We start from the raw sequence: 13,683 nt of genomic DNA on the forward strand, positions 1-13,683 counted from the left end.
CATGCAAAAAAAAGAGGCCTTTTTCATTCTTTCAGATAATTAATGTGATTAGTGCTTTCAAGCCTCGCATATAGAACAAGTATTATTCTGCTCGGTGTTTAAGGATATATCATGCAGCAATGCCTCCTTTTTGAACATATGATAGTGGGTTTACCCCAAAACAGGTGATTCTAAGGTTAAACCAAAACTACAGACCCACCAATATCGGCTCTGTATGCACTCTCCACGGGTCACATGTAGGATTTTCAGACATACTACGCATCATCAATGAGGTCATACGTGAGGCAAACACTGGGACATCCCATTGGTTGCTACAGCAACTGCACCACATCCCATTAGAATGCTCTTCATACAAAAATAAAGATTTTTCCCACGCTTGTTTAGTGATCTATTTCAGAATCTTGACTTTGTGGCCTACTGCCACACAGACATTAAGTCAATTTTTATCTGCATTAAAGTAATATTTTTAACATAATCCTCATATTTAGCTAGGTTTTGTAGACTTGACCCATTATTTCTTACGCACCCTTCTATGCTGTAGCGACTTTCAAAATCAGGTTATTTATAGGTATTTCTTTTTTTTTGTGTTTAGTTTTGAGCATTGGAGAAGGAGGATTCTGGGAAGGAAACGCCAGGGGTCACGTGGGTTGGTTTCCTGCGGAATGCGTGGAAGAAGTTCAGCCCAAACCAAGCGATGGCCGTCCAGGTAAGAAGCCGCTGAGATGTTTGGATGAATGGGAGGTGGCCAAAAGTAACTGGACACAGCCACGACTGTAAGAAGGCCTTGGGCCACCATTGGTGTTGTTGACCCTCTTGCTTGTCGTCCCTGTTCCTGTCCCGGCTGGGATGGAGATTTGGTGAAGATCTCATAAATTTACGTAAAATTACATGTATGAAATTAAAAAATTAGCTAACATGTCAGAAAAGGCATGATTTAGGAGGAAATATATATTTTTGCCTGTAAGTGTATATTACCCAGAGTTACAGACAATGCGACTGTGTCATGTTTAGAATCTTCACCCTCATTCGGTATCTGATTTCACACGCGTGTGATCGCGCTCCTGCGGAAATAACTCATTCCTGAAGCACGCCATAGCGATGGTTTCCTGCAATATGTATGTTAATTGAATGTGAAATGAACCCAAATGTAGTCTGAGGTCTGCGATACCTTTCTGTTTGCATCTAGATTGTAAGCTTGTTAGCCAAGTCCTCTTTATGTAATGTATGGGCTCGTCTTAGTCTGTCAGTTCTAGTTTTGTCAGACCTTTTGAGTGTATTGACTGTAAGAAGCGCTGCGGACGTCGTTGGTGCTAAATAATAATAATAAATATAATAATAATAATAAATACAATAATAATAATTAATAAATAAATCTAAAGCGCCTCACTAATATCTGTGATTCTTTACATGTTACCCTTTCAATACCATCACACTAAAAGGTCTACGAACTACAAATAAAATGGTGTAATAGAAATTGGTGTAAATGGTATAAACAGACTATAAAAACCTACAATAAGCAATTTCCCATAAATTAGTTTTCCCACATGTCAGGATACTGCCAATGTTTTGAAAAATAAACAGTATAGGTACAGTTGGACGACATACCGTCTATTATTGCCGTGAAGTGTCATAGAGGTATACGCCGTGTGTGTGTATATATATATATATATATATATATATATATATATATATATATATATATATATATATATATATATATATATATATATATATATATATATATATATACTATATGTAGGTGTGCTGGATCTGTGTACGGGTTAGCTTTGCATTTCTCGCTGGCTGATTTAATGAAAGATTATGGTACGCCGCTTCCAACCCCGAGGCCAGTCGAGGGTAATTCCCACTATGTAGGGTCATTCCGCCGTCATTATTTTGTTACCGGTACTAGGCCTTGTTATTGCTGTACTTGTAATTAACTTAACCGATTTTATTGCCCAAAGCCACGTCCATTATTTAGTTGCTCTGGAGTGGGACGCTGTGATCTTTGTGCCATTCAAATTGCTCGTTATGAGGGCAGCGCTAATACGTTCTCAGATGTCCTAAGGCAGCGGGTCACCCATAATCCTTTGTGGCAGGCATAATATAGCCGTGGCGGGCCGACAGCGGATCTGAGATGATGTTACAATCGAGGGCTGGAAACAGATGACGAGGCAGCTCGGAGCTGAGAGCGTAGAGGAACTTGGCACGTGCTTTAAGCCGTCTCTTGAAGGGAGGTCTGCGGGACGTGCGTACATTGTAGCACACGACGGAATGCTGATGTTACGCTGAATAGAAACGTCCCCCTACAAACAGGACAGGAGTCTACGCTTTATTTACCTGCGTGGCTCGGATCAACGTCTTTAACTACTGAATGTGATATGCAGATTACAGCATTGGCAACGCTTTAAGCAATATTTAAATTTGTTGTTGCCACAAGAGCATTGTTTATTGCGGTTATATCTACTCCTATGCTCATCGCCTTACTTGGATAACAGCATCTTATTCTGCCATCATCAAGGTTAACTTTAGAAGAGCATGACCTTGTCCTTACACTTTATCAACAAAAACACTATGTAAAATAATGAATGTTAGGGATATATATATATATATATATATATATATATATATATATATATATATATATATATATATATATATATATATATATATATAGGGTCAGCTAGGGATCCCAGCTCACTCACAAAGCACACTCAACAAATCACTTCTCTTTGTCTGAGATGGTGTGGCTGGGCAATGCTAGTAGTTGGCTAGAATAACTAATCAGGACTGTATTACTAATTAATTTGTTACAAGTGAGTCCAAAGTCTTGCGTCACGGAAGCAAATATGATAATTTAAGCAATATTAACATATATATATATATATATATATATATATATATATATATATATATATATCTGATATTCTATAGGTGGAGCAGCAGGACCGTTCCACTGATCTTTGCCCCAGACTTCTTTTACATTACCCACATGGGGTAAGTTTTGCTGATGTGATACACATTAATCTAACGAGTCCCAAATACATATTGGCTCTTAAAAAGATGACAGAAATGGGTTAAAACAACACTAATGTTTTCTGACTCGGAATGCTGGAAACGTTTGGGAGCCCAAAATAAGTGGGATGCTGCCTTCCTGAACAGTCTGAATGCTGAATGATTAACTCCCCGAGCTGTAGATCAATGGACGCCGTTAATCTTCAGAGATTACACATTGTTCTAAATGTTTTATATGGTAATTTAAAATTGTTTCTGGTGGTGGGACGTTTGCAGATTCGTTTGATCCAAAGTGTAACAAGCCTCGATTGATTTATTCTTCCTTATTCTAAAGTTCTTCCTGAATCATGGTGGCAAACCTCAAAATGCTGTAGAATCAAACTTCCAACTCTGTGGTCAAAGGTTTAGGGACGTTAGAAGGAAGGGCCCAATATATGAGCATATCTTTCCTGCGGGAATAAAGATCCAGAGAGGATTCAGAGGAGGAAGGGTTCTTTGGGTGGGATATGCTGTATAATTAATAGCCAATGCATATGCCTATTACACCCCAAAGCACATGCTGGCCCTGCTTGCGGTATTTTGGGAGTCATGGCCTGGTTGGTGTTTACTTTAGGGTGGCGATGAATCTTCTTGGCCTATCTACTAGACCATTTAAAACCCCTGCTACCTTTAAAGGGACCCAAGAAAAAGAGGGAAAGTGCAATTCTTTAAAGGTTCCAGATTCCAAAACTAGAGCTTCCAGTCACCTCTGAGCATCTTCAGGTTGAACCCCTGTACAGGGCATGAAACATAATGTTGGCTGATATTCCTGCCCCTCTAAAGACCATTGAACAGTAACTGGCCTCTGAAGTGAAGTCCTAGGTGGTCTTTCTTTCTTTGTCTCCCTCTGGAAATTAGTAATTATTTTAAGGGTGACATATTGTAGACAAGATATAAAGTAGATGACTCTGCAGAGCGTCCCCAAAGGATAGAAGCAGCTGAATTCTGCGCCTTTTAATAAACGCCAGCTCTGAAGGTTCTCCTCCCTTCGACATGGATATTCCAGCTTCTTCTTCGCTTCCTTTACTGTGCTGCCATCTGCTTCCACACCGCGTAATGGCAACTGTGCCGGGGTTTCCCCATTCACACGCTACAAGCCGGGTTCTAGGTCATATCTGTTACAATTATATATAAATATATAAAAAAGCATGTTCCCAGCAAAACTGGAGAAAGCCAAGATGATGTCAAAACCAGGCTGGGCTAGGGAGATGTAAAAATGCTGCTTCTGTTAAATTTACACAACCTTTGTTTTGTTTAGACCTCAGTTTAATTGTTGTGTCCATACGGTTGTCAGGATGAATACAAAGTAACATTGAAAATTATTAAGTTGGCCAAACATCAGAAAAGCGGCTGTAGATCAATAAATTGATTTAGTGCAATAAGGTTGTACTTTATTGGCTTTTTTTCCCAATACAAATTTCTTTAAAAATAGAATAACTCCTCCTGCAGCCGGCATTAACAATGCTTTTTCCCCGTGCTAATTATTTTTATATTCTGTACGTCTGCCAAGGCAGTTGTGTGAATACTTGTCAGAGTCATGCTTTGTATACATCCGGAATGGCTCTTCATTTCAGGCTCTATAAAGTGTTCTTAATATCTTAATCTGTCTTAATATTTTAACACTTATTTTTACCAGTGAAAAAAGATCAGAAAAAAGGTATATATTTTTCGATTTTTCAACTTTTTTCTTTACGTAAAATAGCCAATATCCATTTAGTAATATTATATCATCCCAAGGCCTCCTTTCTCTAGACAAGGTCCATATGGCGATCTTAACACCTTCTGACCTCAACAACTCTGTTTCCATCTGTGTTTGATGTGTATAAGTTTATACACGACGCTCCTATAATATGTAGCAGTAACATTCATGGTAAGGGAGTTAAGATTTCAATAAATATATGCGTATATGCCAAATAACATTACATACCAGTCACTAACTCATAAAGCCGCCTTGAAATCTCATCTTTCAAGGCGTTCTTCGTTGTATTTTTGTTAAATGCCTCTTTTTGGTCAAAGCAACCATTTTCATAAGCTGCGCATAAGCCACAACCCCTCCTGATGTATGACAAATATGTCTGTATTTAGATACCGGGTTCATTCTTACGCACTGTACCCTTTCATGCCATGAATGTGTTAAGTCTGTAGAATGTTGCACTGCACCATCTGTCCATTAGATGGTGCTATTTAAATACAAATTGGGCGATACTGAACTAGCCAGTCCTGAAGAGGACATCTCAATGGTTAATGTTCTTGGAATGTTGTTACATTGTTTTTTGGAGAGATATAGGATGTAGGACGGCAAAGCTTTCCTAAAACAAATCAACATTTGAATGGAAAAATGTTACTCCTTTCCCACGTTCACGCTATATGTGGTATAGTGATATAATAAAGTGGTTCCCCTGTAACAGAGCCCACCGCCGTGTAGATGGGGAAGTTTGAGTCTTCTACCTGTAGTGATACTGTGTATACCAGACTAGGCAGGTCCCAATGGAACCAGGCTGCTCGAGTTCATTCAAGCCTAGCCAAGAAAGTTGTGATTTTAATGCAGGTGTTAGGGAATCGCCAATCGGGGTCACCAAAACTCCCCATCATGATGATCATGACCATGAGCAACTAAACGAATAACATTGCACAAAAAGCCCTCCATGGGTTTCGTTTCTCCTGATTTTGTGATTAACGACTCTCTAATTTGATGTCTGCGTGAGACATTTTAACAGAACCCGGAAATTTTAGATATTTCCACAAATAATTCCCTGAAACGGAGCATGTCATGCAAGAACAAGCTGTAGGAAACAGCCGTCTAGTTTGTGTGTTAATATCCCATGCAAAGTTATTGATGCATCTGGAGAATATTCATAACATGCCTGTTTACATTTATACTACATTTTACAAGCCGTATCCTCATGAAAACAAAGTATTTTATTTAAGTAAAATAAAATGTCCCGTCATATAGAAAATTTGTCTGCACCTTTATCTCCAACCACACCGACACATACGGAGTTACGATTGCCTTGGTTAAGTAGGGTACTGTGTAGAGCTGATATTAACATATCCGACATCTGGATACATTCTTATTACACTTATGCTGAATTTTCCAGGTGAACTATTAAATCAAGCGTAGGGTGAGTCTTTGGTTATAAGTTCCCATTTGAAGAACACAGTAGAATTCCATAAATAGGCGCAATCAGAATGTTTTTCAGATATAATTGGAGTCGAAGCTTTGCAGGTGTGCGATGAATTGGGTATTTTCTACTGAATTTCCTGAAATTGGGAGGAAGAGGTGTTAATTCTGCTTGGAGGAAACCTAGAATGCGAAGATGAACTGCGGCTGGACAAAGTACCATGCCGGAAATCCCAATACGTTTTAGAACTCCAGGCCATATTTCTAACGATAAGATCCAGGTCAAAGTGCTAAACCTGGAGCAATCGGGATGAGAGAGAGAAAGAGATAGAGAGAGAGAAAGAGAGGGAGAGAGAGGGAAAGAGGAAGACACACATATGAGAAATGTTTATATATATATATATATTAATATATGTGCTTTTTGCCTATAGTGTTGCATATAACTTAAGGTCTATATAACAGATATATTCAATGCCATCTAATATTAGAAGTCATTAATATGTCATTGTAGTACAGGGCTGTATGATTAAGATTCCGCGAGCTTCTCCGTATAAGAGCACTTCAATCTAAAGGATGTGCTGTAGCTTTTACAGTAAATGCTATTGACTTTTGAATTGCCCGTCATACATACATACATAGTGTGAGAAATGTGTTCCTTTTTGGCATTTCTGATGCTAATTTAGGCAGAAGAATGAATTCTGCTTCAAAAAATGTAATAACTAAAGGACAAATTGGATTCTAATTGTAGCATAAGGCTGGTCCTACTATAAGTTTTGATGACGTGTGATATCTTTGTATACCATTGTCCGGCGAGCTGGACTGTATATCTACATATAATATGTATATTAAGGGTGTTCCAGGTAGATGAAGGGAATAAGAAGTTATATCTTGGAACCAGGAACTCTGGCAAAAGTTTTAATGTCCCCCAGCAGCTGAATTCAGGAGGGTCCTTGGGTATCCTGGCCAATTGGGCTGGGGGAATTTGCATTCTGGGTTGCCGACGACTTCACATTTGAACTTGAAGCGATTTAGTGATTTAGTGATTTAGAGAGCAATCTAAGCTGTCTGAATCCCTGGGCTCTATGGTTTGGTCAGTGCCGGGGAGGTACGGGCTGACGTCGGAGCAGTATTGGCATTCGACGTGCCTGTGTTGGAATTTCGGGCTCAGTGACATTGCCCTGACCTTGAACACCTGGTTACTTCTCTTATTTGTAATGCGAAAGAGATGCGCGCTCCGTGGTTATACAAAGCTTCGCCTGCCCGTAAATACTCTCCAGATGTCAAGGATGAATATTTGTTCAGATTGTGAACGTAAATGTTACTTAGTGACACGTCTCCTCCTGTGTCCGACCATTAGTGGTTCTCCGTTGTCATGGGGATGCTTGTGCTGAAGATTTGATTGTAGCATCTTGATGTGAATCATAGTTTCTCAGAATAGGAAACTGTTACCTCCCGGCAGCTACTGTTGAGGTGAAAGAAGGGCCTCTGCTGCATGCACCCCAAACCAAAACCGCAGCCATTATTGCCCCCACTCCTTCTGGGGTCGCTCCTTGGATGGCGGGGAGTGGAGGCTTATTCTGTACTGGGATCTAACTTTTAATAGTTCTTGGTTAATGTTGTATTTGAGGACCCTGTTCTCGAGAATCATGTCAATTTGTTTGTCTTTAATAATTTCAATGCTGATTCCTCTCAGATGAAATGGAACAATGTTTCAAGAAGAGATCAGCAAGAATATGTACATTATACTGTGTATATATATATATATATATATATATATATATATATATATATATATATATATATATATATATATATATATATATATATATATATATATATGAAATGCACCTTATGTATATGCCATGGGAGCCGGGGTGTTACCTTATTGTGTTTTAATCATTATATGTGACTTCGGTCTAAATGGTTAATTAATCCTACGCTGTAAATATAAAACGATGTGAAGATATCGAGGACGGAATAGAGCAAATAGTGCACATCCGGATTCGGCTCACTATAAGGCCCATGCGCTATGGAGGCTCGGCTATGTGCTACGGCGTAGAGCGCTTAATATTATACTCCCAGCCTTCCCGGCTGATATATTTTCTCCCCGCGCCGTGTATTTCTGACACTCGCACAGTACTCCTGCGGTTTGTTGCTTTCTGGAATAATGCGCTGTGCTATTTTTGTCCAGCAGGCAACGTTTAAACGCTCTGAGCAGTTATAGAACAAAGTGGTACGGGATGTAACAATCTCCTTCTGTAATCTGCTATGATAAGAGGAGGTTCTGGAATATTCAGGGGGAAAGAAAAAAGAAAGAACGCTTGCTCCTCCAGAACGCTGGCTCCTCCAGGACTTGGTGGACCTCACCTCTGTTAGGGCTTGTTAGGACCAAGTTGAGATTTTAGGCTTATGGCAAACAAAGAAATCTGTTTTATAAACATTGAAACATATAATACTAAAACATAGATAAATAGGTGAAGAAGAGGCCTCTGAGATCCCGAAAACATGTGGAACTCCAGATCTTTTATCCACGTTGGCCCCATAAACGGTATTCCCTTCGACGAAAGGCTCTATTCTTCTCCTGCTATGTCTGTTCTCCTTAATGTAGAACGTAGAAGCCAAAAAGGAGTAAAAAGAGGAAACGCAAGGTTTTAAAAGCTGGATATCAGGGTACAGGGAAGGGCAGCCTGGTTAGAGGTGACCGGAGTTACAATATGCTTTTCTAAGAGATGTTGAATATTTATCAAATCAACAAAAAACAAGAGCGATCGCTAGGTAATTAGCATAAAATATGGTGCTTCTACATCTCCACCCACATGGCTTCTGTTAGATCTCACTTGCAGCCAAAGCACGGGAGATTTTTAATAGGAAGATGAAACCTCTGGCACCACAGCTGCCGGGAACTGCAACTCCCATCACTCAGCCAGCGAAGGCAGCAATGGGTTCCTACAGAGGTCTACTGTGGAAGCCATTTAAACGTATAATTCTCAACCATCAAGAAATCTAAACATAAGAAAGAGAAGACGGGGCCTTTAGTCAACCGGAATATGTTTTATTGAACCAACCTAGAAATAGATATAGTTAAATAAGCTTTCAGGACCTCAGAGGTCTCATCTTCAGATGGAATAGCATTCTGGCGATTACGTACCAAATTTCAGATCTTTCCATTCTGTTGGATCCGTTTCATTTTCATGGACGGTGTTGGCAGGGAGGTGATCGCATTTGATGACTTGTTGCATATTAACGACAGTTCTTCATGTTATCTCGTCCAGTGCTTTAATATAAATCTATTCTGACATTGGGCGAGTATAAAATTACTAATTTAGAGATTACATGCACGCTGATGGATATCAATGTATCCCTGGTTAGCGTTTAAGCAATTCCATGGATACAATAGTTACTAGCGATGCATATGCTGACTTGAAACAATATGGACAGAAGTTTTACATCCCTACATGAAACGTATACGTTTCCAAAGGCGACCTGATTAGTATCTGTGGTTACCTTGCGGTGAGCGTGGCGAATTTGAGTGGTAACAATATAAGGGAGTATATGGGGCATATCTCGTCTCCTTGCACTAGGTTGCTAGTATTAAGTGAGCGCCCAACCTGGTCCAATCCGTTTTAACATTGGTCCTTTTTGGGCTAATAGGTTTAAGATCAAGCTTTGTTTGGCTCCTGATCACCATCTATGTAGGAAACTCTACACTAACTTCTTGATCGTCTCTTGAAGTCACAAACTGAGTCACGGACGCCTTGGGTCAAAATCCACCAGCAGACGCCTGTCCCTTCGCAAAGCCAGACCGTACCCAATGCGTGACTTCCATCAGCAGACAACCCAATTCAATTTTCAGTCTAAATTGAACACATGCCAAAGGATATTAAAATGCTTTCTGGACATTATTAATTGCTTTTGTACAATGAACAGCGCATTTCATTCTTTAATTTCATGTGGAAATAGAAATAATTCCGTCGGACTGTGTAATGAATGAAGCAAGTCTCAAGGTCACAGAGACAGAGCTCTGTAAAGGATGCCTTGAAAGCCGTAATTAAGTTATTATACACTGCGCTACATTGTGACAATGCTCGTAATGGCGTCTTCTATGGATAGGGAGGTGAGGTCATAAATGGTCCTTTTGTGATTTTGCTTTAGGAGACTCCGGTTAGGTTTTGGACGGGACCCTCATGTCATTAATGACTTGTTATGGGTCCTAGCAAAGCCATTCAGGAGTTTCCGGGAATCGATGCTTCAGTCCAGCGTTGTCTGATACCCTCAGGAGTATCTCTATATTGTCTTTAATTAAATTGTAGAGTGATTTCCGAAGCTAGCGTTTCTGACTTTTTACGGTCCGTGTCGGTGCCGGCTGAGAAATCTCCTTCTGAAGGTCAGGGGAGTTCATGGCCTTTTGCACGCCAGCCTTGATATTTTTGGGGCGTTGAAAAGGTTAAGCAGCTAGTTAGCGCCTCTAGTCTGGCATTAAATCCCACGTCGTTAAATAACAGCGGATGCCAAGTCTGGGAATCGACAACAACAGCCATCGATTAATATTCACTTATGTTCTAACGCGTCTCCGGTTTTGCGCAGCGGGCCGCAGGTGCCCAGAACGCGGGCATTTTGTTAATTCACCTTTGCACGGTTGTTGGGTTCGGTAATTAACGTGTAGCGGAGCCTTCACCGATTCCAGCCCTGCGTAACGTAATGATATATTTACCCAGCCACCTTGCCTCGGGAATGGAGATGTGCCAGGACGTTACGCCTTTAACTCCGCGTTCCCTGTGTTTTAGAGGCATTCCACATACGTGCGGTGTGTGTTTGCCATCTCGGATATTCAGCGTTGATGGCAGTGGTGGACGGGCTATGAGTCACCTAAGTGGACAAGTCAATTGGAAATGGCACATCAGGAAAATTGCCGCTTCTTTGGTGTTTTAAAGCGCAAAAGAAAAACAGAAAAAAAGGTTAAACTTCACATCCACAGAATACCCCCCGCCGAGACTTTTCCAAATAGTAAAATCAGCAGTCGCTCGCTCTTGGCGCCTCTTATCTTGCCGTCTCCTGCCGAGACCTGTTCTGTACGCCGTACAGTAGGAGTAATTGCTCTCAGACTGGGTCTTTTACTTGGCCGGTTTGCTTCTCTGAATTCCGATTGAGTCAAAGGTTTATCTCGCAATGGTTTTCTACCAAAATACCACCAATTTTACGTTTGAGGGTAACCCAGAGCAGCGGCAACCTCCAGCCACCCAGCGTTGGCTTCTCCTCTAACCATTCCCAGAAGGTATTTTTGGTTGAGGGTAATCGGCTTTTTCGTTCTCAGCCATAATCTTTGTTAACATCTTCTTGTGTGTTCTTCAGCTTGGGCAGTAGGCTTTCTCATTCATGTTTGCCCTCAGTACGTATGTTTTAATGTGTCTTGAAGGTATCAAGACTCTCTTGTGAGATCATGACGTGTGGGTGTGCAAAGTTATGCATCTGTGTCTGCAAAGTGCCAGAGGAACGCATGTTTTAAAGGAGGGGATAAATAAGGCAGGAGGTTTTAATCTAAAACTGAGAGAGTGGTAGATAAATGGAACAGCTTTGCGGTGGAAATGGGAGTGAGGAAACCTCCATGGTGCGAAATCGCTCTTGTTGTTTAGATTGGATGAAACATGCAAAGATGGAGAATTTGAAAAAGGTCACGGCCCCTGGGCCTTACGGAGGGAAACCAGGCAGGCTGTACTGACAGATGACATTATGCTATTCCAGGAACTCCGTCCTCCTAGGAACAAAGTAATTAATGCTCACTCATAGACAGGCTTCCATTTAAGTTGTCAGTTCCATTCAGGCCCGGACTGGGACAAAAAATAGGCCCGGGCATTTAAGCCTGAGCAGCCCATATTTATTTATTTATTTATTGTTAAAGCCCACCCGTACCATCTTTGCATTTAATCATTCACACAAATCATTAACACATTCATTAATGCAGCCTCACAAATCATTCAAGCAATTCATCCTCACATGAATTCATTGTCATACGCATTCACACAATTCATCCACACATTTATTCATTCATTCTCATACGCATTCACACTAGCCCCTCTCTTCATCTTATCTGCCCCTTCTCACTATGTTCCCCCTTTTCACTATGTAACCCCCTTCCCCACTTCTCAATATGTACCGCCTCTATCTATCCCCTCTCCCCCTTTCTCACTATCTAACCCCCCTCTGCCCCTTCTCACTGCACCCCCCTCCCTCACCCTACTTACCTTGTTGCCGGAGCAAGCAGCAACTGCGACCGCGCCTGTGCCAGGGCAGGATTGACTTAGGGGCTGATGGAGCTGCAGCTCCAGGCCCCCACCTTAAAATAGGTCCAGTCAGGACGCATTAACGCAGAGCCCCTTAAGCCTGCCGCAACTACCCCCTCCTAACTATCTACCCTCTCCCTCTTTAAAGTTCACTTACCTTTCAGGAGTCCTGTGGTGGGGGTGCAAGGCCTCTGCCTCCCAGCTCTGCCACTGTATGGAACAGTATAGAGTGATGGGAGTTATGATGTACTTTTAGAGCATAATTAGATCATGAAAAAGACATTGGAAATGGTACAGCATAACACCCATCACTCTCACACACTTACCAATCCACACGTATACCAATCCACACGTATACCAATCCACACGTATACCAATCCACACGTATACCAATCCACACGTATACCAATCCACACATACACCAATCCACACGTATACCAATCCACACATATATACCAATCCACGCATATATACCAATCCACGCATATATACCAATCCACGCATATATACCAATCCACGCATATATACCAATCCACACATATATACACTAATCCACACATATATACACTAATCCACACATATACACTAATCCACACATATATACCAAACCACACATATATACACTAATCCACACATATACACTAATCCACACATATATACCAAACCACACATATATACCAAACCACACACATATACACCAATCCACTCTCACTGAATGTTTTCCTACCTTTCCTCTTTTCTCCTTACAGCTCCTTTTCCTCCTCTTCTTCAGTTCTTCTGTCTTCTCTGTCTTCTTCCGGGTCACCGGGTCGGTGGGCGCGGCTTCAGTGTTGTGCGCCGGGATCTGACAGCAAACCCCGGCGCACAACAGCTGTTGTCGCGCAGATCACAAGGGAGCGGTATCGGAGGTCTTTAACAGACCTCCGGCTCCCTTGAGTGATTTTAAGCCGGGTTGAACCCGGCTTAAAATCACTCAAGGGAACCGGAGGTCTGTTAAAGACCTCCGATACCGCTCCCTTGCGAGCCTGCTCTTCCAGCGGCGGACATTACTGTCCGTCTCTGGAGGAGTGCCGGATGCCGCAAGTTGGCAGCCCCTGATGAGCGGCACCCGGTGCGGACCGCCCCCCGTCGCGCCCCCCGGAGTGTGGCGCCCTGCTCTAAGGGGCCGGGAAGTCCCCACCAAGGCCGGCCTTAGGGGTGTGCGGCCGCACAGGGTGTAAATTAAAACAT

The 13,683-nt window shown here is 41.6% G+C and overlaps 1 protein-coding gene across 2 annotated transcripts in view; it reads left to right on the top strand.

Moving 5' to 3' along the window:
- The window catches only part of SHANK2 (SH3 and multiple ankyrin repeat domains 2), a 164,907-nt gene that overhangs the window by 79,021 nt on the left and 72,203 nt on the right, over positions 1-13,683 (top strand). For both annotated transcript variants that reach the window (XM_053448763.1, XM_053448764.1), the window contains one exon: positions 593-706. In XM_053448763.1, the coding sequence (XP_053304738.1) occupies positions 593-706 (114 nt within the window). The remainder of the gene's footprint in view (positions 1-592; positions 707-13,683) is intronic.

Source organism: Spea bombifrons, chromosome 10 (genome assembly GCF_027358695.1).
Source record: "Spea bombifrons isolate aSpeBom1 chromosome 10, aSpeBom1.2.pri, whole genome shotgun sequence".
In the NCBI taxonomy this organism is placed as follows: domain Eukaryota; kingdom Metazoa; phylum Chordata; class Amphibia; order Anura; family Pelobatidae; genus Spea; species Spea bombifrons.